General features: G+C 48.2%; 1 protein-coding gene across 1 annotated transcript in view; it reads right to left on the reverse strand.

The window, feature by feature from the left end:
• Window positions 1-24,973, reverse strand: part of ZFYVE26 (zinc finger FYVE-type containing 26) — a 61,610-nt gene continuing 36,637 nt past the window's right edge. Inside the window, exons 28-42 of the mRNA XM_045822396.1 lie at window positions 23,206-23,369; window positions 21,819-21,955; window positions 19,807-19,838; window positions 19,031-19,167; window positions 17,875-18,095; window positions 15,169-15,316; window positions 14,725-14,934; window positions 14,028-14,246; window positions 9,707-9,904; window positions 8,802-9,001; window positions 7,822-7,963; window positions 7,455-7,514; window positions 5,491-5,673; window positions 4,848-4,892; window positions 1-2,063 (exon numbers count right to left, since the gene is read on the reverse strand). Coding sequence (XP_045678352.1) covers window positions 1,860-2,063; window positions 4,848-4,892; window positions 5,491-5,673; window positions 7,455-7,514; window positions 7,822-7,963; window positions 8,802-9,001; window positions 9,707-9,904; window positions 14,028-14,246; window positions 14,725-14,934; window positions 15,169-15,316; window positions 17,875-18,095; window positions 19,031-19,167; window positions 19,807-19,838; window positions 21,819-21,955; window positions 23,206-23,369 — 2,300 coding nt within the window. The 3' untranslated portion in view covers window positions 1-1,859. The remainder of the gene's footprint in view (window positions 2,064-4,847; window positions 4,893-5,490; window positions 5,674-7,454; window positions 7,515-7,821; window positions 7,964-8,801; window positions 9,002-9,706; window positions 9,905-14,027; window positions 14,247-14,724; window positions 14,935-15,168; window positions 15,317-17,874; window positions 18,096-19,030; window positions 19,168-19,806; window positions 19,839-21,818; window positions 21,956-23,205; window positions 23,370-24,973) is intronic.

Here is a 24,973-nt window from a genome sequence, read left to right on the forward strand (position 1 = left end):
TAAGACAGAGACTTTATTGTGGCTGCTTGTGGTGAAACATTCAGCCCTTCAACATGTGCATTAGGTTTTTGCTTGTTTCTTTCTCTTCTTGCTGGAGACCACAGCGTGATGCTCAAAGGCCTTTATCCTCATCTTCTGTCAGTCTGGTCAGTGGTTATTATTTTGTTCCAGGGAAAAGTCAGGGAAATCTGGTTTAACATCCCAGCATAAAGGCTGCAACATCTGCAAACCATTCATATAAAGTGCTTATGTTCAGTGCAAAAGGGCAGACTCAGAAGGGCAAGCAGATCCCAGGGGACGGCCTGTCCTGGGAGACAGGAGCATTCTATGACTCAAAGAAGGAAAAGCCACTTGTCAAACTTCCCCCAAAAGGGATCTAGTATTTTGTTTGCACTTTTTCTGCTAATAGGAAAAAAACTTTGAACTTGACAGATGCCCAAAATAGTTGTTTATTTTACTATCAAAACACCTGGCTTGGAGGGAAACCCACAGGGCTCTGAGCACCAGAGATACTGGCTTTGCTGCTGGCTCCCGTTGGTTGCAGCAGCAAACGTGAGATCAACAGCCTGAGCTCCGGATGGTGGGAGGCTCGGAGCTTTTCTCAGGCCTCCCACCTGCAAATCCAAGTCACTGAGTATGACAGACTGTTTCTAAAATACCGTCTCATCTCAGGAGGGAAGACAAACCCATATTAAAGGAGCACATCATCTGGTTTCACCAAGCAGATGGGGCCTATTCATGGCCCTCCCGTCTGACTCCTGCCTGCAGGCCCACCTCCAAAGCAAACCCTTGACTCCCTCTGTTAAGACAAAGAAGTTCACTGCCTTCTCAGTGACCCAAGGTCCCTGCCTGCCTGTCCTGGGGTCCCGAAGAGACTGAAGGGAAGCAGGCGAGAAGAGGAAGTGATTTCCTAACCAATTTAAGGGGTTCTAATAGGACTATAGCTCAGATAGAAAGGTCCATCCATTCACTTTAGGATCCTGGCTACCACTCCTCTCCCCAGCCTCTCCCCGAGGGAGCCACGTCCTCTCACTCTGCAGCAGGGATATTCACACAAGCTAGCTCTGCGCCGCTGCTTGTAAGCAACCCCCCTGCATTCCCGTTTGCAGAGGCTCCCCTTTCTCTCCCTGTGGGATGAGCGCAGCAGTGCCCTCCTGCCCGTGCCTGGGGCTCCAGACCCGGTCACTTGTTCGTGCAGCCACAGCTTCCAGATGCCAGCACCTGAGGGAGGGAGGAGCCTTCTGCTCAGACCACCATCCAAAGACTATGTAACTCCTTGTGCTTTTGAGAGGAGACACTCGGAGCAGTTTTACTCCACAGGAAGCACTTGCTCCAAAGCCACCTCTGAATGTCGGGAAGGTAAAGCAGGGAAAAGAGGCAACCCTTTTGGCGCTGCTCTGTGATCCTCGATAAAACCCTTGCAGTCACGAGAAGCTACTGGAATGTCTCCACACAGAGGGGACTGTGTACAAAGAGGATGACCCGGGTTAAGAACCAAAACGCAGGGAAGGTTTTCAGACCAGCAGTAGTCTAAAATAAAAGTGCCTCTTCAGTAGGGGAAGAGTTGCGTTTGTTCAGAAATGCTCGGGCGTAAACACGAGTGCACAGGGGTGTGCACACACACTCACTCACTCTGAGGTAGGAAGAACTGGCCTTCTCCAGACACACACACAGATTCCGCAGTTTTAGAAACGTGGCACTTGCGTGAAAGGGCCTGTCCTTGCCCAGGCCGGCAAGTAGCGTCCGACCCAGCTCTTTCCGACCTGGGCAGAGCCAGGAAGCCTCACTGCACAGGAGGAAAGAGGTGGGAGCATCTCCATCAGCCCTGCCCCACGGTTCTCAGGGCCCGCCGCCGGCAGTCACTTCCGGGAGCCTGAGCCAAGGGTGCCTCGGGCGTGGCTTGTCAGAAGCCACTGGGCGCAGATGTCCTGCACTACGGCGTCCCCGCTGCTCGTGGCGGCCTGCTGCACCTGCTGGACGAGGAGTGTGGCCCGCGAGTGTTCTTGCTTCACGGCAATCAGATAGGCGGAACGCAATTTGCAGCATGTCAGGTAGGCCCGAACCTGGTGACGGGCACAGGGGACAGGGGAGAGGAGACATCAGTGACCAGTCACCAAGAAACACGGCGCTGCCCTGGAGCTCAGGCACACCAGCCATCGCGTCTGGCCCGCCACATCAGTCACTGGGTTCTTACCTTTTACTACAGTGTAGCGACTCTTTAAATATCCTGGGCACTAGGCTATTACACTGTGTTATGTTATAGTATAAAAAGTTATGATGAAAAAGAATTTCAAAGAGGAGGAGGCAAGCAGGAAGGCAGAGCCTGGCTATTCTTCCCCTCTGAGGCCTTTCTCCCCACCATCCCGGGCTCTCTGCTTCCTCCTGGCTTCGCTGCCCACAAGTTGTGACTTTAGTTACTTGGGTGATTATTTGATTGATGTCTGTCTCCTTGACTAGACTTTAGGATCCATGACTACGGGAATAGTGCCTGCTCTTTCTACCCTTGCATTCCGGGTGCCTAGCACAGAGCCTGGCATGTAGTGGGGGTTCAGTGAGTGCGCACCAAATGAGTAACGAGTGACCGAATGAACAGTTACCCTGTCCCCCAGGATGGGCACGCAGGTCCCACTCCTTGATTTTTCTTTTCTTTTTAAAAAAATTCTATTTACTTATTTTTAGAGAGAGGGGAAGGGAAAGAGGGAGAGAAACATCAGTATGTGTTTGCCTCTCACACGCCCCTCACCGGGGACTCGGCCCACAACCCAGGCCTGTGCCCTGACTAGGAATCGAAACTGTGACCCTTTCGTTCCCAGGTTGGTGCCAAACCACTGAGCCACACCAGCCAGGGCTGATTTTTCTGTTTTTAACCTGCTCAATTTAAAATCTTTTAACAGAAATTTGGGGAATAAAATCTGTAAACATAATTAGAAAAGGTCTAACTCTTGTTGTCTGGATCAGAGGAAGCTCAGTTTTGGGCACGAGGGGTGTCTCTCCTATGCTCCGGACACCCTCAGGCTCAGGATCCCCAGCCTGGGGAAGATGGGATCCCCTTCGCCTATGTCCCAGTCTCACCGTCACCTCCCCGGCTGGCCGGGGTGCCAGGCCGGCCAACAGCGAGGCCCTCGCAAGCGGCCTCAGAGCTTCCTCCAGAAACTGCCTTTCAGCTGTGACAGTCCCTCCTGGTGGCTGGAGGGGACACGTCCCTCTGCGTGTTTCGGTGCTCCGTGTTCTTTTTCGTCCACAGTCCTTCTTTCCTAAGCCCAGTCATCACGTCCTGCTCACTCTCTCCCAGAGCCAGCGAGGTCTGGGGTGCTCTGAGCTCACTCACGTGATCATGAGGTCCTGCCCTTTGGGCGTCTGCCTGCTGCCCCACGACGGCAGTGCTCACCCAGGCCTGCGGCCCTGCTTGGCACCTTTGTGCACGTTAAGTCCGTAACGCAGGTTGATGGGCGAAATCCCTACCCAGAGAAGACGGGCACTTTGCCAGAAAGGCTGGAATAGGAACCAAACAAAGCTATTTTTTGGTAAAATTTTGTGGCCTGAGATTACTTAAGTATGTAAAACAGCTGCTGAAAAAAGAAACAACCTTTAAAAGTAATGCCTGTCCAGATTTGAGTACGTGTCCTTCCCAGGGACAAAGCCCTCATCCTGTTGAGTGGGAGACTCCTGAAGGCATGGGAAAGGACCGCAGTCTGGGGCTCAGGGAACCTGCGTGTCTGGCCTGGCTGGCAGGTTCTCGTTTGGATTCTAGCAAAGTGAGCCTCCATGTTTCAGAATGTCAGAATTCAATCCTTGCCTTAGGAACTCATCAGGTGTTGCAGAAATAAAGAAACATTAAGAACATATTTGCCTTAACCCCTTAAATGAAAAGTGCCCTGAAAATGCACTCCAGGAACTGGCAGTACTGCCCCTGGAGTCAGTCTGTGGTTGCGTAAGAAGCTGTTTGCCTGTCACCAGTATCCTTCCCACTCGGCTGCAGGGTCATCCCACTGCTAGCGGCCATGCCGTCTGGCTGTTTTCCCATCCCTCTCCCGGCCTGTGGGCCTTTCTCTAGTGGCAGGTGGATCAGGCCTGCCGTCAGGAGCAGCTGGGAATACTTTCATTTTGGTGGCACTCCTTACAAAGGCAATGTGCCGCGGGGGTTCACAGATTTCCTGCTGGACAGGGAATAGCTCACGGGGGGCGGAAAAAGGCCTGTTCCAGAGAATGAGACCCCAGTGGGTATGGGTTGGTTAAGGGTGAGGTGGGGTCTTTATCCTACTGTAGATGGTACCCTCTTCCCTTCAGAATAAAGAAATTTCTGCCCAGCCCAGGCCAGGTAGCTCAGTTGGTTAGAGTATTGTTCTGATGTACCAAGGCTGTGGGTTCAATCCCTGGTCAGGGCACATATAAGAGGCAACCAATGAATGCATAAATAAGTAGAACAACGTTTCTCTCTCTCTCTAAAAGAAATTTAAAAAATCAATACATAAAAATTTTAAAAAAGAAATGCCCGCCCACTCGAAGAACCTCATTTGATTAGTCACCTGACGGTGGAGGTGAGGGATTTCCGAGGACTGTCTGAGGGAAGACGTCCACAGACAATGGAGACTCAAGGGCAGCTGAGGACGTTTGTCTTGGGGATAAAGAAATGCGAAGGCAAAGGCTCACGCGCTCAGTGTTCAGCATTCCCCATCTACTCCCTCTCGCCACCCCTGACCCGGGTCCCAGCTCCGGCTCTGGAGAACGAAGAAGCTGAGATGCCAGGCTGGATGGAACTGTCATGCGGAGCAAGGAGTAAAGATGACAAGGCAAGTGTTCGGCGGTGTTCGCGAGCACCACCAGGGTGTGGAGACAGCTCTGCTCACCTTGTTGTCATCGTTGTGTATCGCCTGGATCAGGCCCTCCAGCTCCTGTGCAGGACAGAACACAGCAGTCGTGAGAGGGGGAAGGGCCCGGTGAGGGAGCTGGGGCCCAGTCCAGCATCAGCCCAGCCGTTCCAACGCCAGGATGCGGATGCCGGCCGTACTCTATTGTTTAAACTCAACTCCTGCTGTAAGAGCAGCAATGAAAATCTAATGCTAACACTAGCCTAGGAATTTGAGGAGAAGGAACAGCTCTCAAGAGGCCTGTCTTTGGCCTTCACAAATGATGTGGCTCTGTCACAGGGGGGCAATTTCACGGGCCACATGCTTCCAAGGCCACGTGCAGACCCGCCTTGACCTCCTCCACAGTGACAGGGAGGAGCTTCACGCCAGCCATCCATGGACACTTCCAGGTGTGAGCAACATGAAAATGGATGCTGAGGGCTGCCTTCTGGGTACAGCAGTTATTACCATGAACTTTCTTTCCAGAGAAAGGTTGATTAGAGTGAGGCCATTATTACGGAAGGGTTAGAAAGATTAAGGAGCCTTGTGGAGCTTCAGGGACACTGTGGGGAACAGAAATACGAAGGGGGGATGTAGACACTGAAACAGAGGGAGGAGCCAAGAGGTCTAGGCGTGAGTGCACCTGCGGTGGAATTCTCTTGAACGCTTCCAAGCAGTTGAGGAGGATGGTGTCCCCGTCACTCTTGGCTGCCATGCCTGACTCGCTGACACACTTGAGCAGCTGTCGGATCTCACTGTATTTGCCCTGCTCCACCAGCTGCCGGGCAGCTCTGCAGTAGGTTGCGGCAGCATCCAGCTGGAAGTCCTAGAACGGAAGATGGGATGCTGGGCTTAGTGTGGAGGGGACATCGGCAGCGGGAAAGAAGGCAGCACTTAAAAAACTCCCACTATGTGCGGTGCAGGTAAGCTGTATTGACTGTAGTCACAATAGGGAAGACACATATAACAAACAAAAAAACAAGCAAAAGTTTCCTTTTTTGGAGTTAAGCAGACATTTAGGAAGTAACCATAAAGATTTAACCTTAATATCAAAACTCATACGTCTCACTTGCTGTTGTGTCACTTTGTGAAAAGAGTCTAATAAGTTCATAATAGCAGTTCATTCTCTCCAAGTCACCTTTTCTTGGGAAACAGATGCTGGTGCAGGTATGTGCTGCCCTGGGTGCTGTTAAGAGGCGCCTTAGTGTTTGGAAACAGACCAATTCACCAAAAGCCTGATTTGCTGGAAGCTACCAGATATGCACTTGAACTTTAAGCCTGGTCTAGGACCACCCTTGCCACAGGGTCTGGGAAGAGCTGCCACTCCGCCTGATCGCCAGGGGTATCTGTGTGTGGGGAGCTTTGTCCAGCACGGAAAGGGGTGGGAAGAAAGAAATCTGTCCGTTGTTCGTGAAACCACTGATCCATGAGACAGGCCTAATGCTTAAGTTTAAGACCCTGCCAGCCCAGAGTGGTGGCCCCCTGGGTGCCTGCATGCGGCTGTGCGGCAGGGGCTGGTCTGGAGAAACCACTCTGCTCCATGTGTCCAGTGCCCTGCTCTGGCTGCTGCTCCAGTGACACAGCTGTACCCGGGGCCTCTAATCACAGGCAATAGAAACTGTACGGTATTTTGCTGTGTGTAATGTGTACTTTTTTTGCCCACATTTTTGAGGGAAAAAATAAGGATGCACATTATACATGGGCAGTACTAATTCCATATCTATACAAATGTTTTTTAAAAGATTTTATTTATTTATTTATTTTCAGAGAGAGGGGAAGAAAGGGAGAAAGAGAGGGAGAGAAACATCATTGTGTGGTTGCTTCCCCCACATGTACCCACACTGGCCCACAATCCAGACATGTGCCCTGACTGGGAATCGAACCAGCGATCCTCTGGTTCCCAGGCTGGTGCTCGATCCACTGAGCCACACCAGCCAGGGCTATATAAATGTTTTTAATTCTTTCTTTTATTTATGCTCACTGCATCAAAAGTGTAACTCTAAAAAAGCAATAATGATATCTGTATACAAAATAATAATACCCTGGAATAAGATAATTGGTTTTGTTTCTGAATATAAGCAAATAAAAAATTGAATTAAAAAATTAAAACAAAAGATTTTTTTTTCTGAAAGTTTGGGCCAAAAATGTGGGTGCACATTATACATGGCAGCGTGTTACACATGGCAAACTATGGTTCTCATCAAGCCAGCTCCTGGGCAGTTGGAGGGTGGAGGGGCAGCCCTGGCTGCCAGTGGCCCCCCCCCGGGCTGAGCAGGACCCATGGGTGGCCACCTCCTGTAGCCACACTCCCCTGAGGGGGTGAGCAGAGGCTCTGCAGGTAAACAGTTATGGGGAAGTGTCCTCGACTTGTATTGGGTGTTTATTTGCCAGCTTTTGATGAACGTGTCACTGGTTACTTGGCTTTTGGCAAAGTGGCCTAGAGTCTTGAATTTGACCCAGTTCTCTAACAGCCACTTCCTTAACTTCACCCTTGATGTGCATGTAAATCTGCTTTTCTGGAGGATAAAAATTTTTGAAAAATAACCTCTCATGGAACTGGTCAGGTGCGGATCGCCCTCAGCATAATCTCGAACAATCCAGTCATACCTGCAGAACACGGAATGCAATTCCAAAACCGTCTTCTACATTTTTCCCTCCTAGCATGACCTGAAAAGGAGAAGGCAATGTGATTACAGGGGCAGTGATCCTGGGAGTAGCGATCCTGGAAGTAGCCCCTCAAACAAGAGCAAGGGCCCCACTTATTCATTTATTCAACAAATACTTATTGGGACTCTACTAAGAGCCAGGCACTGGGAATGCAGGAGTAATTGAAGTGGACTTGCTCTCCAGGCTTGTGGTTCGTACTCCAGCCAGGTGGCAGCCATCGAACAACAGAAATCATATCAGACGATCACAACTATGAAAAACGCTCGGAAGAGAGCAGTCTGCTGGAGGCCTGAAACATCAGGCGTACCTTGCAGGCGACATCCATTTTCATGTGGTTGTTTCCAAACAGGGTCGGCAGAGGCAGGGTGCTGGTCTGAGAGGTCCCAGCACTTTCACACCGATGCAGAAACCTGGTCACCTCCATCTGCAGCTGAAGGGTGTTCATGTGCCTGCGGTGACAGGAGACCCACCATCTAGCCTCCTGAGAGGCTTCAGGAGTGACGTGACTAGGGCTGGGTGACTGGGAAATCATAATGACAGAGCAATGGAAAAAGCAAAAGAAATGATGTAGAGGGAGAAGAGAGCAATATACCCTCTGAGTGGCCACGAGAAGGCAAACTGGGTAGCCTGGTGCCCTGCACAGACTCACAACAGCGAAGGTGCTTTGTGGAACTGGACAAGGCCCAGTGCTTGCATCAGTAAGTACTTCCGGAGCACCTGGGTGCTGCTAACCGCAGAAGCCAAGAGAGACACGGACCCTGACCTCACCAGTTACATCGGCTGAGAGGAGGTGAAGGGTGAGCAAACACGTAACAGATCTAGCAACTGGGTCTGTGAGGCAATAAGTCATGGTGGTGGCGCGTTTACTTTAGATGTGGTGTCCTAAGCAGCAGGATCAGCAGGCAGAGAGGCTGCGAGGGCAGAAGGACTGGGTGTGCTGGGGAGACCCCGGGAGGCCGGCGTGACTGACGCTCAGCTGGAAGAAGACAGCGGCTGCGAGAGGAGGTGGAGACGCAGGCAGTGGCCAGATCGTGCAGGGCCCCTTTTGCCTACTGGGAGGGGTTTGGAGTTTCGTGTGCTTGTAACGTGTGATCCCAGCTGTCCCCCGCTCTCTCCTCTGTAGGCTCTCCACGCTTCTGCTAGACACGGCTTCGAGAAACCCTTCCTTTTAGATGAGTATAGTTCCCCCACAAGGGGTCAGGCATGGGCAAGAGCAGCTGGTTCCCCACAGACGCTCAGTTCCACCCTTTCCGCCCCACCAGACTTGTCCCCTGAGCCCGGAGCTACCTTGACACATCGGCTGTAGTCATCTTCTTTCGGAAGAAGGGGGTTTTCTTCTTTTTAGAGCTGCGGGACGTTTCCTGGAGGTAGATCTTCAGGTGGTCCCTGGCCTTAAGCAGCCAGGAGAGCTTCTCTCCCAGTTCCATGTATGTCTTTGCTTTGTGACTGAAGAACCGAATACAGGTCATGGCTGCCCGGACTTGGTCCTAGGAGGGGAAACAGGAGTTCCGGTCAACGGAGGTCAGGGATACTGGAGGATGGGGGCGTGAGGAGAATTCTGATCTGATTCCCACCCATGATGCTGGCTTGCTAGCACCCCTTTCCACTGGCAGCTGCAGTGCTGTTTTGTATCAGTCACCCCTAGGCCCAAGAGCTCCCACAGTGAAGTGGCCGGCAGAGCCCTTGGGTAGGACAGTATGCTACCACGGAAGAGATCTTTAGGAGGACACTGTTGATTCACCATTCAACTTAGCGTCACTCTCACTGTGGCACTGAATAACTCAGTTTCCCTGTGATCCAGTACTGGCAACCCTCAGACAGACTGGGAGAAACTTGTTTCCTCTCCCCTCATGCATCTTCTCTAAAAACACTTACTCCTTCATTCCTATGAATTTTGGATTCAAGCCTCATGTTTACCCTGAAACTACCACCTACCTCTTTTTTTTACCTTTACATTACTTGGATTCTGAAGAATGCCACTACTGACAAGATTAAAGTTTATCTCTTTTGGATGGGGAGAGCAATCCTATTACTTAACAATGCTAGAGGGCAACCTGGATTTGCTCGAGCATCAGTCAAACAGCAAGGCTGGGACAGAATGAGTCTTGTTCCCCTGGCCGTGTACAGTCTCCCCGGGCACGTGGCAGGGCATCACCGACAGAGACAGAAGGCAGGCTGGGGTCCACTCTTACCTTCATAAACTGCTGCAGCTCGTACAGAATGTGGTAGTAGTTCTTCTTCTGTAAATGTTGGCAGGCAGCGAGCAAGTACTCTCCCCAGCTCTCCAAGGTTGCATCAATGGATTCTAGCAAGTTTTCCAAAACGTGTAGCTTTCCACTTTTATAGCTTGGCTGGAAAATGCCTTCTATGAAGACTTCTGGAGGACTCTCCTGCAGCAGGACAAAGCAGAAAGTCACAAGTCTTGAGCCTGGGTCTGGCGCTGTCTGGCACTCATTCTGAATTTCCTTCTGCATCCTCCTAGTCCACAAGTGGCAAACACAAGACCTGTGGGCTGAACCCGGCCCTCCACCTTGTTTTATCCAGCCTGGCATCTTGTTTCTACCTGGTGGCAACATCGAGCTCTCGCCTAACTGTTAAGGAGCAGTTACATTTATAGTCCTACAATTACGTTCGGCCCTTTGAAGGCAACTGCGAGGCTGATGTGGCCCCCGGTGAAAATGAGTTTGACACCCCTGGCCTAGACCTTTTGGGTGTCACAGATGCCTTTGTGAATCCCAAGCTCACAACCGTTCCATTGCCTCCTGCCCTTCATTGAAAGATCCCTGACAGAGTCACCTGTGTTCACTGTCTCCTGTTGTCTTCTGGGATTTTTCTCTTGAACCCACTCTTACCTAGTTTTGTACCCACGGCTCCATCGAAATTGTCCCTGGGGTCACCAGTGACCTCCATAGTATTAGATCTAAAAGTTAATGCTTGGTCCTTGTTTTCTGTCTGATCTATTGACAACTTTTGATACAGCTGATGCCTTCTTCCTCCTTGAAAATTTTTCTTTATTTTTGCTTCCCGGATACCACCCTGTCCAGGTTTTATCTCTACTTTTGTGGCTACTTATTCTCAATCTCCTTTGCTGATTCTCCTTGTCTGCCCGGGGCTTAGGAGAAATCTGTTCATTTTTCTACCTATCGTCATTCTCTTGGTGACTTCATACAGCCTTGGTGCTTTAAATACTGTCTACCTGCCAACTACGCCCAAACCCATTTCCGGCCTGTCTATTCCTCCTGAACTCCGGCACCATATACCCAGCTGACATCCAATTGCCTGTTCAACACGTCCTCTCAGGCACCTAGTAAACCGACTACATCTAAAACTGTGCCGGGGATTGCCTCTTCCAAATCTGTTCTTTCTTCAGTCTTCTCTTTCTCAGGTGGAGATTTTGTTCTTCTAGTTGTTCAGGTCAAAATCCTCAGTCATCCCCCACCCCCATGCAAAATTCATCAGCAAATTCTATTGGCTCTGCTATCAAAGGACATGCAGAGTGCAGAGGGATCTGAGCACTTCTCGCCACCTCTACTGTCCACCCTGGCCCAAGCCATCATCACCACGTGCTTGGTCTCCCATCTTCCACTTCTGCCTTTCTTTTGTCCAAAGCCACTAATCCAACCTGAGTTATTCTGTAAAATGTAAGTCAGATCACGTTATTCTTCTGGTCAAAATGCTCCCATGCTTTTCTGTCACTCATTGCAAAGCCCAAGTCTTCACATGTCTAACCAGACCTTATGTGAGCTGGCTCCTGCTGCCTTTCTGACCTTATCTGTTCCCACCCGTCCTCAGCTCAACCTGCTCTAGCCACCCTGACCTTTGCTGGTCCCTCCGCCTGGACTGTGCTTCCTCCATAGTCCACATGGCTCACTCCCACCCACTTTAGGCCTTTCCTCAGATGTCATCTTCCCTTGGCACCCTAGCTAAAATTGCACAACCCACCTCTTTCCCTGCTCCTATTTTTCTTGTTATTACTCATGACCTACGCAACATATTTTATTTATCTGGCTTATTGTCTCTCTCTCCCCTATTATGAAGTTTTATGAGGACGGGTATTTGTGTCTGTTTTTTTTCACTCCTGTATCTTTAGTGTCCAGCATAGTTTTGGCTTTAACAAATACTTCTTGAATGAATGAATGAAGGATAAACATTATGTAACTCTTCAGGAAAGTATACAATATACTAACCTCCTTACTTCTGAAGCTCAGCTGTGGTTCAGAGACCTTGAGCCATAAATCCCTATTACACAGTCATAGAAAAGAAAATCATTTTGGCATTTAGATTTTAGATCAGGAGGAACTAATGGAGAGTAAAAGATGGCCAATGGAGAGTACAATTTGGCTTATGCTCATGGTAGTAAAACCATGGTGGCCCAGTGGCACTGGGCATGAGCTGCTTAGAAGCAGATAAGACCCGGACTTTGAGAACATGCACAGACGGTGATTCTTTCCTATTTCTGGCTGTTCTACCTGAGAAGCCCAGACCTAACCTACACATTGTGGGACAGACTTTAAGAAGCAGAAGTGTCATCTCCATAGGAAAGATGTAATTCCTCAGAGGAGCAACACATCATTTCAATGAAGGACTTTCATTTCATTAATTCATCTATCTACTCATTCATTCATTGAAGTGGCACTAGGCCAGGTGTCTGAAGATACAGATGAGTAAAACACAGGCCTTCTCGGTCCAGATTGGTAGACCCAATGGTAAACAAACAGGCGCCGTCCAGTGGGAAAAATGCAATAACAGAGTTGTGACCTAGGGATAAGGGTGGTGAAAGAAAGGGATTATTAACATTATTCGCCTGTTCTGTGAACATGCAACAGAGAGAGTCTGAGAAGACAGACGAAAAAACGCTCAGAGGAAACAAGGAGGGGCCAGTGCATTGTAGGTAGAGGGAAGAGCACATTCAGACTCGTGGAGATGAGAAAGTGGTACATGGTGCAATCAGGAAAATTCAAGTGATTTGGTAAGTCTGCAATGTAGGGTATAGGTAGGATCTGTGGTGAAATACGCTGGAGAAATAAGGGCCCTAATCCTGGTGGGTCCTGCGCGCCTACCAAGGCATTTGGACATCGTCCTATGGCCATGGGGAAGGCCTAGTAGGGAGAACAGTGTGAATAACGAGTAACGTAAATAACATGTATTCGTGTTTCAGAAAGCTCATTCTGGGGCAGTGTGGTAGGTGAAGGGTAAAAAAGGCATAACACCTTCTGTGCCCTAGGCACTTACTCACGGTTGTCACTGTGTGTTTTTCTCTGCTGTTCTCAGCCTGCCTGAGAATGGAGGCAAGGTATTTCAGTTCAAGGGTAATTGTGATTACAGGAGATGGGAAGGAAGCTTCCATCCTGGCTCTGACGAATGCAAAGTAGGGGAACGCTGTGGTCAGCTCACAGCAAGATAAGTAAGTAAGCAGCTTAACCCTCTGGACTAGTCATTAGCTAGTAAGAAACGGAACTGGGTGATTTCCATTCTCTGTGCTTGAGAAAAGCAGATTTACCTCCAAACTCATTTGGAAACAAGGGAAAGGAAAAAGTTAGCAAACTCCAAATAACATAGCTTTGGCATTCTTCTAGAGACCAGGTTCGTAGCTAAGGCCCAGGTGGCAGCTAAAGGCAGCGCAGCGAAGCATTTCCCTCTCGTCGCCCTGTAGGGAGGGGGCACAGAGACTGAGGCCCTGGGAGCCCCTGACCTCACCTGGAGCAACCCTCCAAGGCAGGTCTGCCTGTATTTGCACACTGCCACTAGCTGCCGTTTTGAATTAGGGTGGCAGATTGAAATCGAAGTATACCTTGAGGTCCTCTAATTTTATATGAAATTTGGTATGAATCAGCCAATTCCTCATGAAGTTTTCATGGAACATTCTAATAAAAGAGGGAGTGCCACAGGGTCATGGTGAGACAGAGGCCAGACTTGGCTTAACTTTGCTTAACAGAGGCTCCGAAGATGAAAAGCCCTCAGGGTGCCTCGGCCTGCTCGGGGGCGGGGGGGAGGCCAGCAATGCCAGGTGGGGGTGGGTGGGTGGGGGGAAGGAGAGCACAGCTGCCTCCCATTGGATTCCGGGGCTCAAATATAGGGTTTGCGCTGTGGGGGATTCCTGGCCCCTGTGGTAACAGCTCTGAGTGAACGAGCAGCTGGGTCAGCAGCAGGACATGGTCGTGTGTGGAAACAGAGAGGTTAAGCAATTTGCCCAAACATCTTATTCCAGAGACCAGGCTCTGAACTGATACTCGATTCTGCTGTATGCTTTGGGAGAAGAACTGAAATTCGTCACTGCCAGTCAGAAAGGCAATCTGGGATCCCCGTTAGGACTGGCTGCGCACCCATCACATTGTGACTTGTATAGACAGAGTTTTCCATTTTGACCTGACTCTGCCAGAGGTGATCCCATAGCTCAACAATGGGTTTAGTTTAAAGGAGCTATCAGTCCCCCCACCGTCCCCCAGAAGCCGAGTGGCCAACTGGGAAGGCACAGCTGCCGCTTCCACACTGGGAGCTGCGCCTGCGTCCCACCTTGTCGAGCAGGTGCAGCAGGGCTTCCCGCAGGCAGCCGTGCCTCACGTAGAAGCTGATGACGGCCAGGCTGGTGCTGTAGTTGTGCAGGTAGAAGAGGCATTCCTGGTAGTAGGTGTTGCTCGTGACCTTCCCTTCAGGAACCACCTCCAGAGAAAGGCTCTGGGTCCGAAGGGTAGCTTCCAGTTCTTTCAAGGTGGCCAAGTAATCATCGTCTTGCTGACAGGAGAGAGTGGGAGGGAAAAATTTCAGCAGCCCCTGAAAATTACTACTTTCAAACAATATTTAACAACATGGAAAAATGCTCGTGATACAGTTGTAAGGGCAGAAAAACAGGCAGGATACAAAATTCTATGTATTAGAATGCTGTGTAACAACAATTGTCATTCAAAAACATAACAGAAAGTTCACCAAAATCTAAATACTACTTAAGTCTGGGTATGAGATCATATGTGATTTTTATCACTTAAAAACGTTTTTTTGTAGTTTGCTTTTAAAAAAAATTGACCCTGTATTACTTATTTCGCCATATACAGCTATTTATCCAAATACATACAATAGAAAGAACAAAATCCAAGCCTGGCAGCTCTGAGCCAGGATCACCCCATCAGCTGAGTGGAAGTGGATCCTTTCCCCAGGTCATTACTGCTCCTAGGCCTCCCTCCCCAAGCGGGCCCTCCGCCTGCCGTGCTCTCACCAAGGACAGGAGTGGCCTCACTGTGGACTCCAGGTACTCAACCACGTCCAGGACCAGTCTTGAGCCATGGCTCAGCTGATTGATATCGAAGGGGGGCTTCAGGCAGCGACTGAACTTCTCCCGAGCCGCGGTGAGGTTCCCAGCCTTGAGGCAGGCCATCCCCCAAGCGTGCCACGCCCCACAGGTGTCAAGCCCAGTCTTTGTGGAGACCTGGAGGAAAAACTGCTCCCTTTAGAGGTACCTCTGTCAAGGCCTGAGAGTCCCCAGGACCTATCAAATCCCCTGTTGCCATCATCTCTCCCCACCTCCAACCTTCGCAAACTGGTCATGCCCTAGATACTTCCCACGGCCAAGAACCAGTGAGAGATGGCAATCCCTGTTTGCAAGGCTAGGCAGAGGCAATTCACTACAGTGAGGTAGGGGTAAGCTTTGTCTTTGCCTCACCTCAACGCCCAGTTGGTAGTACTCAGCTTCCAAAAGCTGGTTCCTTAGCCTGGTCACTGCAGCCGGCTGCAAGAGCTGATCCAGAGACGGCACGTGGCGATAGGCAGCAGCAACTAAAATATTCAGGACGTCCACCTTGCTGATGTAGCTATGGGAGGCAAAGGACAAGGCAGTGAGGCTCCACAGAGTCTTACTAAGAACAGTTGCTGCTTAAAGGTTTTCTGTTTCCTTCCCCACGTGACATGGGATAACGAGAATCGGGATGTACACAGACACCAGGAGCGAAGGCTCCGGAGTCAGACTCTGCATCTCAACTAGCAGCTCTATGATCTTAGGCAAGTTAGTTAACTGTTCTCTGTTCTAGTTTACTCATCTGTAAAATGAGTATGAAAATGAAATCACCCAGGTAAGAGGCTTAGGGTAGTGTCTGGAACACTTTGCAGGCACTCATTACATCTTAGATATTAATTAATACGTGGGGTAGGGACACTCAGGTCTTCTGTTTACGGCACGGCCTCTACACTGAATGTTGGAGGCTCACAAGAGACCCGCTTGCTTTTTGGTGCTTGTGAACCCTGCCTGCTTGGGAGAGAGCACAGAGACTGCATCAATGGACTGCGCTCCTGGTTGGTGCAGAGGTCACATCACTGCTGCTCCCTGGAGGCGCTGCTGGGCAGGGGCTTCCTGGTCCTTCCCTTGGGTTCTCATCTCCTGGACTTGGCTTCCTCTCCCTGGGCTAAGGATGAGCTCTCGCAACAGCCTATTAGGACAGCCACCTTTGATGTGCTCCTGGCACCTGGTGATTGCAAAAACCTTATGATGACAGAAAGCCCAGAGGGGTGGATTATTCTGTCTAATGCTGCCTGAACTCAGGGTTCTCAACTCTTGTATCACACTCCTGGCAAGAAACCCTACGGATCCTGACTTGTCCGCCGACTTCAGTGCCTGAGTGACACTCAACCTAGTATGAACGGAGTAGGGAAGTATCGTGTGTAAAAGCAAATTTGGTGTCACTGTGTATTATTCATTTGTAATATGTGGTGTGAGTTTTGTATGAGTTAAAAACAACAGAAAAATACTCTGCAAACCCGGAGTTCTAAACACATATGGGAGATGTATCCACACCCCTCAGCAAAACAGCACAGAGACGGCAGAGGGGGTGTTTCTGAACCCAGGGTAGGGGAGAAAGAACGTGCAATGTGAAGCCACTGCCGAAGCCCAAGGCGCGTGGGGTGGGTGAGAGCCCCACTGCAGCAGGACCCCCTTGACCTCTGCTGCCCTCGGCCTGAAGCGGGTGTTTCCTCCCTCTATAGTTTAGATTTTGAAGGAGGTGTAGGAATTCGCGTTAATTTTGCCCCCCACCCAATCTATCTTTTTCTTTTAATAAAACTTCACTCTGTTTACATTACTGATATTCAAGATATATTTAGATATATTTTTATTTTTGCCTTAAGTTTTATTTTTTTTGCTATAGGGAGGGGTTTCTGTTCTCCCCCCCCTTCTCCATTTCTGATTCTTTTCATGGTTATTTTAAAAACTTTACTTAACATGTTATGCATATGGATTCATTTATCAACTTGAAAAATGATGTAGCATCTAATGCCTCTTGAGATAAAACAGTGAAATTAACTCCTTAATACTTCCTTCCACTTTCTGTCCCACCTCCTTCTGTCTGTCTCAGCTTTTTGCTTTTCGTTAACAAAAATAATAAAGCTAACATTTTTGGAATAGTAGGCTCAGTTCTTAGCCCTTTACACGGATATTCTCACTCTATCCTTGTAACAGCCCTATGAGATCAATATTACCATCATCCCCATTTTATAGAGGAGGACACTGAGGCCCAGAGTGGTTAACCGACTTGTTTAAGGTCACAGAGCTCAGAAGCAGTGAAGCTGAGCTTCACTGCACTCTCTGCTGGCTGGTGAGTCTGCAGGTGAGTGCTCTGAGCAAGCGCCCAAAGGTACTTAGGAAGAAAAGTAGGCCCTCTGCTCCCCAGTCTGGCTAGGACCGAGTGCTGGGAACGCACAGCATGAGTCACACATCTGGGTGGATAAGCCGGGAACTGGGAGTTTTCATTGTTGAGTTAATGCACGGAGGCAGAGCAGGTTGTGCAGGGACCTGAGGCTTAATTACACCTTTCCCAAAGAGATTTCTACCTTGTGACTCAGATTCCTACCCGTGACACAGGGATACATGGGTCCCCAGTGTGCTTTATAGCTCAGTTACTCAGAACCCCAAGGCCACAGTCTGAATTTGGTCAAAGGTGGGGCAGACTTTGTTCAAGGGCAAGCACTGGACATTCCGGGAGGACACATCTTTAAAAGCCAGAAAGTTCCACAGAGATTAAAAGTGCTCCACTGAACTGATTTAATCACCCATCAACTAGAGTCTTCAATGCTCCTCTAAACTGATATTACTTACAAGCCAGCTGGAGGCTTTCACTTCTTTCTGACTGGGTACAGCTAGAGAATACTCTGCTCTGAGGATCCACTCAGGACAGAGAGGAAAGGACAGAGACGGCTAAGGCAGGGTGAAGACCACTTGTGATCCGGTGACAGTATTACATTAACACCAAACCGAGATGCAAACATTTCAGTACGTCTTGTCAGAAAGGATGGTGAGGTGAAAACTCACAGCAGGGTCAGGAAAAGAAGCTGGATAGAAATGACTGCCATGCCAAGAGAACAGAGGTGTATCCCCACCCACCTGTCACAAAGAGCCAGGTCCTGGCTGCGGCCGGCCTTGACAAACATCATCTTGGCGCTGAAGAGCAGCTGCTTCATGATGTCTATGAGCAGCCCCGCGTCCACCTCCGGGTTGGCGAGGCCCTGGGACAGCCCGCAGCAGTGCTCAATCAGCTGGTGGCCACAGGCAGTGCTGTCCCGGTGCAGACTCAGGATGGCGATGCACAGGGAGGCGCTGGGGGCCTGGCCGGTGGGGAGGAGGGAGAGACACAGCGTGAGCCGGGGGACTGTAGCGTTCTTCAGAGGCAGATAGTGGGAATTACTCTTCCTGCTGCACAAAGCTCGAAAAACACTGGCCAAGGAGCCAAAATGCCACAGCGAAGCAGAAGCAAACAAAACAAGTTTCAGATGTCCTAAGTAACCCCACCAAGGCTCTGGCTGCTAGGTTTTGTCACCTTTCTGGGAAGAAAGAGGCAGTGTTCCTGTGTTACCTGCTTCCCTGGAATGTCCACAGGTCCCTCCTTTCTCCAGTCGGCTGTCCTACTAACACGGGTCTTCCTTAGTACTGGCCCAGACTATGACACCCACCTTGCTTGTCTGACCACCTGGAGAAGCCTCTGCTTCAAGTCACTGGACACGCTGATGCTAAATTACTGCTCCAAAAGCATATTCCAAACACTTTTCCTGGTCCCTGACGCTTACTAAGTATATATTCCTTACTGCATAATTCAAGTTCCTAAACATCAATAGCCCATTTCAATCCTACCTTTTCTACCTCTCTACTAGCACTCTATACCTCAAAATAGAACCATTTCCAATTCCCCATCATGCCTTGCAATTTCTGACACTGTGCTCAGATGTTTTAGTTTTACACTCTTTGTCCTTCCCCTATCCTCACTTCCCTCACAACCCCCACATTTCTGTTTGTCAAACTCCTACTGCTCTCCCAGGGCTCATCTTCAATGCTACCTCTTGCATGAAGCCATTCTGGATCTCCTCTTTTGCATTTCCCAAGATGCTCTTCATTTTCTACCTTACCTGGGCTACTTGTTTTAACTCCCATATTGTTACACTAAGGAAGTAAAGGTCAGGCTGTGTTTACCTATCTATGCATTCCCTACCATACTAATATACATCATAAAGAAACTCTAATGTCCACCACTTTTTATTGCTATTACCTGCTCATAGTAAAATTCGTTCCGCACCAGCTCATTTTCCTCCTCATTCAGGTCCAAAATCCATTCCACCTCAGGTGCTTTGGGGACTCTCACCACTGCTGAGTATGGAGGGCTTTCATTCTTGAAGCTGTCAGGCGCTGAGACGAGAAGTGCCATCCATGTCAGTCACTGGCCAGTGGGCCAGCCTCGCCCAGCCCAGTGAGCCAGCGGGAGATGCAGGCAGACTCTTGCCTGCTGTCGGAGTGCCCTTTCTCTTTCCTTGGTCCTTTTCATTTCCTTTAGGAGGTGCCTTCATTAAGGCACCTCAAACTCTCTACCCAAGGGTGACCTGGGATGAGTGTTACCGGGTTTGTCGTACAACCCTGAAAGGTACATGGAGGGCTGAGCCACTGGCTGCTCAAAAACTACCCTTCTGTGGATGGATATAAGCCAAACTATTAATAGTAATTGACTAGAGGGAAGGAGGGTATCTCCTTTGGGAGGTAGGATGATGGTGAATGGAAATCTAGGAGTTAAAAAAAAAGAAATAAGCTACTAACAGTTAAGGACCAAATTCTTTGGTTATTTGCCTTCTCAATGCGGGAAGCTAATCGGTGAGGATGACAGGTGAATATGATGACAAACTTTAGAGGGAATCACTTGATTCCAATGCTAAGAATGTTCTTTGGCCAACTCGTTGGACTGTATGGCCATTAAGAATATCAGCTGTAGCTGAGACTGAAGGAAAAGCTAATGTGAGCATATAAACAGTCACGGGGAATGTGATTCACCCTTACCTTCTGGCTGTCCTGGATTCTCCTCTGGTACACTGGAAACAGAGGGAAAAAAAATTAAATGTCTGAATCTTTCCTCCTCTTTGTTTTGAACCTGTTGTATAGCATTGACATTTACTCTGTTACCTGAGTGAGGTATCAGGAATTTACCCAAACTCTTCTCTCCCTCACTTGTCACAGCCACTCACTCATCATTTCCTGCTCACTCCAGCTTCTAACCATCTCTTTAAATGTCCCCGTCTTTCTTCTCATCCTCGCCTCAGAGAGTGTCCTCATCAGTTATTGGTACAGCCTTTTCAATAGATTCCCAACTGGTCTCCTTGACTTTGTCAACCCATTCTTTACTCTGCAGCTATAGTAAGTTTTCAAAAATGCAAATCTGGTCAAATTATGCTTCAGCTTAAAATTCTTCAATAGCTCCTCAGGATAAAACTACTCCACATTTGCAGTTTCGCAGACAAAGCCCCCTTGTGACCTGACCTGGTGACCCCTAGAGACCATCTCTTGCCACCCATGACCTATGCTCAGCCCATAAAAGTCCTCCCCATTCTGCACTCACCATTCAGATGGCACCACCATGCACGGAGTCCCGATGCCAGAAACCAGAGCCCAAGTCCTGACCTGGGCTATAAATCGTGACCTGCATTAGAAGCCTGCTGGTCAACCCCAACCCATGCTGCTGAAGGGCAAGCTACCAGCCTGTGTGCCATTCCCAAATCCTTCTGGCTCAGCTGCCAGCCTCCAAGTCCAAGGTATGCTGGTGAGAGCCTTAGCCTATCACCTACTTATCTGCACTTTCCCAACAACCACCCATAGTTTCTCCTACCCTTACTCTTACATGTGCAGTTGTTCCTCCCACTTCTGGGCGTGCTTTGTTTTGGCTTCTTTTCCTAGTAACTTCTCATCCTCTGAGGCTCAGATCAGGTCCCGTACCTCTCAGAAACCCTCGTGACCACTATACTTATCCAATGACTTTGTGGTCTGTTTGTGGGTCATCCTCCCGCTAAAATGGGGGCTCCTTGAGAGCAAAGTGATTGTTGCAGAGTGATCATTGAGTGGAAGAATCCCCATGCACACTACTGCTCATCTCGAATCGCAGCAGTATGGCAGATAGGTAACTCCTCCATGCCCACCCAGAGGGAGGCAGTGGTGAGCCAGGGTCACCGAAACTGCAGTATAAGCATGGGCACATCTTCCTTCCTATAAGATTGGTAATCATTGTGGCAAAAAAAATGCCAAAAAATGCTCATTTAAAAAAAACCCACAAAAACGCTGTTACACTATTGAGCAGAATGTAAAATCTATTTAAGTCTGTAAGTAAAACATGCAGAATTCAAAGTAATTTTGCTTTTGGGTAGTTGCTTTGGCTCATGTACTCTAGGAGTCTTAGTTCCACCTCCTTTGCTGCTAGGAAGTAATGGGAAAAATTGAGCCACACTGGGCCAGGCAACACAGCCCTGATCTGTCTTGTCAGAAGTATGAGCAGTTTCTGGAATCTGTCATCAAGTGAACTGTGTGTAGGAAAGTACAGGATTAGTGGGAAGGCTCTTCTAATTATGGATAACAAGCCAGGATGACTAACTAGCTAGGGTAGAGCTGATGAAAGGGACATCCAAACATTCAGCAGGTATGAGCGTGTCTCTTTGAGTCCAGCCGAGACCAAATGGAGCAAATGTGGTTCTAAAACAGGCGAGGGGCTTGATGAACTAAGATCAGTGACTGAACTCAAGGGATGGGCTGTAGGACTGAATGTCCTGATCTCAGAGCGAACATCATTTAAGAGCCTTGACCTTGGCTTCCTCTCACCCCTATTTCCTTCCTTACAAGTTCCTCTGACCAACATCAAGCATTTCACTGTAGAGTTAATAGCATTTCAGTGTGAGTGTTAAGTTAAAACTTTTTGTAATTGTTCCAGATTTGAGACACTCTCCACAGTGAGTCTGCTGGGAGTGTAAGGACTTGCTAGAGGGTGCAGGGGTCAGTAAACAGTGGCAGCCCCACTGGGGAACACTCACTCTTTGTTGAAGTAACTATAGCACTGGTCACACACGCGAGTCGGGTTCTCTCTGCAGCCTTCCACAACCATTTTCTTAGTGGAGCAGGAGCTGCACACTAGCCGGCCACAGCGGCGACAATGGTGACGTCTGTTAAACTGAGGAGTGTCAGTGGGAAGAGGAGAAAGTGGGGAGGAGGAGAAGGTGAGATTTTGGGAACTGAGTATAACTGTTAACTCATTTATCATTGGTATCAGTCCTTGTGACTTATTAAGAACACCAGATGATGCCCTGGATGGTGTGGCTCAGTGGATTGAGTGCCGATCTATGAACCAGAGTCACTAGTTCAATTCCCAGTCAGGGTTGAAGGCCAGGTCCCCAGTAGGAGGCATGCAAGAGGCAACCACACATTGATGTTTCTTTCCCTCTCTTTCTCTTTCCCTCCCGCTCTAAGAATAAATAAATAAAATATATATTAAAAAAATACTAGGTGCTTGAAGCCCTGTTGATAAAGAACACACTAGTGCTTGCCTTTAAGAAGCTGAGATTTAAAGTATCTCTCAGCTGATAAGCAAAGGTGTCCAAGTCATGGACAGTTTTGTAATGGTTCTTGGTAAGTTCTCCTTGTCTGTGGAAGCAACATGTAAAGATACAGCAACAAATAGTGGGGAAGGGTGACTTTCTCAGCCAAGGCAGATCAGATTTCTACATAGTATTAATGATGATGAAAAAGTATTCTTTTTCAAAATATTTTACAAGTATGCCTCATTTCATTACATGAAGTTATCTCTTTTATAAACAAGGAGGGGACAGACACTGAGAAATTACACTGCCATCGTTTTCATCAGCACTGAGTAATACACTGGCCAGGCACTACGTTAAGTGTGCTAACATTTGTTACTGTTATCAGTCCTTTCAGTGACATGACTCAAGTAATGTGTCATCCTGAGTTTACAAGTGAGTATCTGCGACGGAAATAGTTAACAGTCACGCTGCTAATAAGAGGCAGAGCTGGGATTAGAAAGCAGGGCGTCGGCCTCCAGAGGCAGCACAGGAGGTAACACTATCAGGTCACCTGTCTGACTGTGAAGGACGGAGGAGCCGGGAACAAGGCCTGACGTCTGGCGACTCCTCCAGCTATACTGGTCTGCCTCATTTTTGTTTTTTTTTTCATGAGAATGGCAAAGATTTGACAATTTAAGGCTATTTGTGGGCATCTGCTACCTGTTTGAATCCAGAAAATACATTCTGGTCAGGTCAAAAATAAATCCAAAGTCTTGATTTGGTAGTTCTTCTGGAAATACCAATATCTTCTTGGGGCCATGAGGTGACTGTCAACTCAGGCCCATGAACTAGAGTTTTCCTTTAGTTTCTCCTTCAGAAAAAGCTGGAGACTGACGCCGCTTACCATGGTGAAGTGCTCCCTGCGGCAGACCATGCAGACGCTCTGGCTCTCGTCCGGCACCCACTGGTGCCTGGCTGGGGGTGTCGCTGGGGGCACAAACTGCAGCAGGGGCTGACTCTGTGCATCGGTCCTCTCCCTCGGACTGGGGGAGTGTACAGTGGAGACACCTGGGAGTCAGAGCCAGAAGTCAGAGTAAAAGACGATTAATAGTTCAGCTCATAAATGAAGAAGAAATGAGAGAATTAGAATTTCACCATTTTACTAATCCCTACTGGAATAACAGATCCAGCTAATGCTCATTAATGGCTCATTGCATCACAAGAAGAGAGGCAACTGTACGCTGTGTATCTCCTGATGGGGAGCACACACCCATCCACCAAATATACATAGCCCAAAATATTAAGCCTGAATCAAATCAAGTTTCTAGATATTGCTGCCAGTATACCAGAAATATAGTGAGTGGATAAAGACCCATGCTGCCCCAGGGCAGCAATCAGCAAAATCCAGCATGTGGGACACTCTTTAGGACAAACGACCTAGTTTCCTCCACAAATAAAAAAGAGGCAGTGGGGAAAAAGAGGTAGAGAACCTAATGATTAAAAGAGATATTTTATAATCATTAAAAGAGGTAATGATTAAGAGATATTTTAGCCAAATGATATTTGGCCAGATATTTTAGCCAGATCTAAGTAATGCCATATGTGAACATTACTTAGATGTTGATTCTAGAAAAATCAATTCTAAAAAATCTTTATAAGACAACTGGAGAAACCTGAATATTGACTGGATAGTTGATAATAATAAGGAATTGTTAATTTTTTTAGGTGTGAAATAATGTTATGGTTTTTTTTGATAAATGTCCTTACTTAGAGAGATATATAAGGTCTATCCAGAAAGAGTCCAACCATTGTTAATGTAATGAGAATGGTTTGCATGACATCGATGTAACCTGGCAGCCAAGGAGAGTGGACTGGAACGTGCATGTGTGAACAATGACGACTTCACTGTACTAGTCAGTGGGGGTGGTAGATGCTGTTGAGTGAGCATGTGTACCGTGTGGCCGCTGCATTCAAAATGACTGAGCGAGTAGAATTTGCATCAAATTTTGCATTAAGCTTCAACATTCCTCCATGGAAACTATTCAGATGATTTAGAAGGGCACAGCTATGGGCAACTGGTAACTGGCAGCTTCATCACAACAACACACCAGCTTATGCATCACATAGTGTGCAGAGATTTCTGGCAAAATGTCAAATCACTCAGATAATTCAGTCCCTCTACAGCTCAGATTTGGCACCCGGCTATGTCTGGCTTTTCCCAAAACTAAAATCACCTTTGAAAGTGAAGAGATTTCAGACTATCAGTGAGATTCAGGAGAATATGAAGGGGCAGCTGATGGTGACAGGGAAAACTGTATGAATTCCCAAGTGCCTAGTTTGAAGGGGACTGAGGTGTCATTATCTTGTGTACAATGTTTCTTGTATCTCATATCTTCTTCAATAAATGTCTCTATTTTTCATATGATATACTTTCTGGACAGACCTCATATATTGATATACTTATAAATGAAATTATAGCTAGAATTTGCTTCAAAATAATCCAGTAGAAGGATGGGGCATAGATGAAACAAGAATGGCCACCATGAGATGATGAATTATTATTATTTTTTAAGATTTTATTTATTTATTTTAGAGAGGGAAAGGGAGGGAGAAAGAGAAGGAAAGAAACATCAGTATGTGGTTGCCTATCATGTGCCCCTTGTTGGGGACCT

This window comes from Phyllostomus hastatus, unplaced genomic scaffold, assembly GCF_019186645.2.
Source record: "Phyllostomus hastatus isolate PE091 unplaced genomic scaffold, TTU_PhHast_1.1 phas_scaffold_501, whole genome shotgun sequence".
NCBI lineage: Eukaryota > Metazoa > Chordata > Mammalia > Chiroptera > Phyllostomidae > Phyllostomus > Phyllostomus hastatus.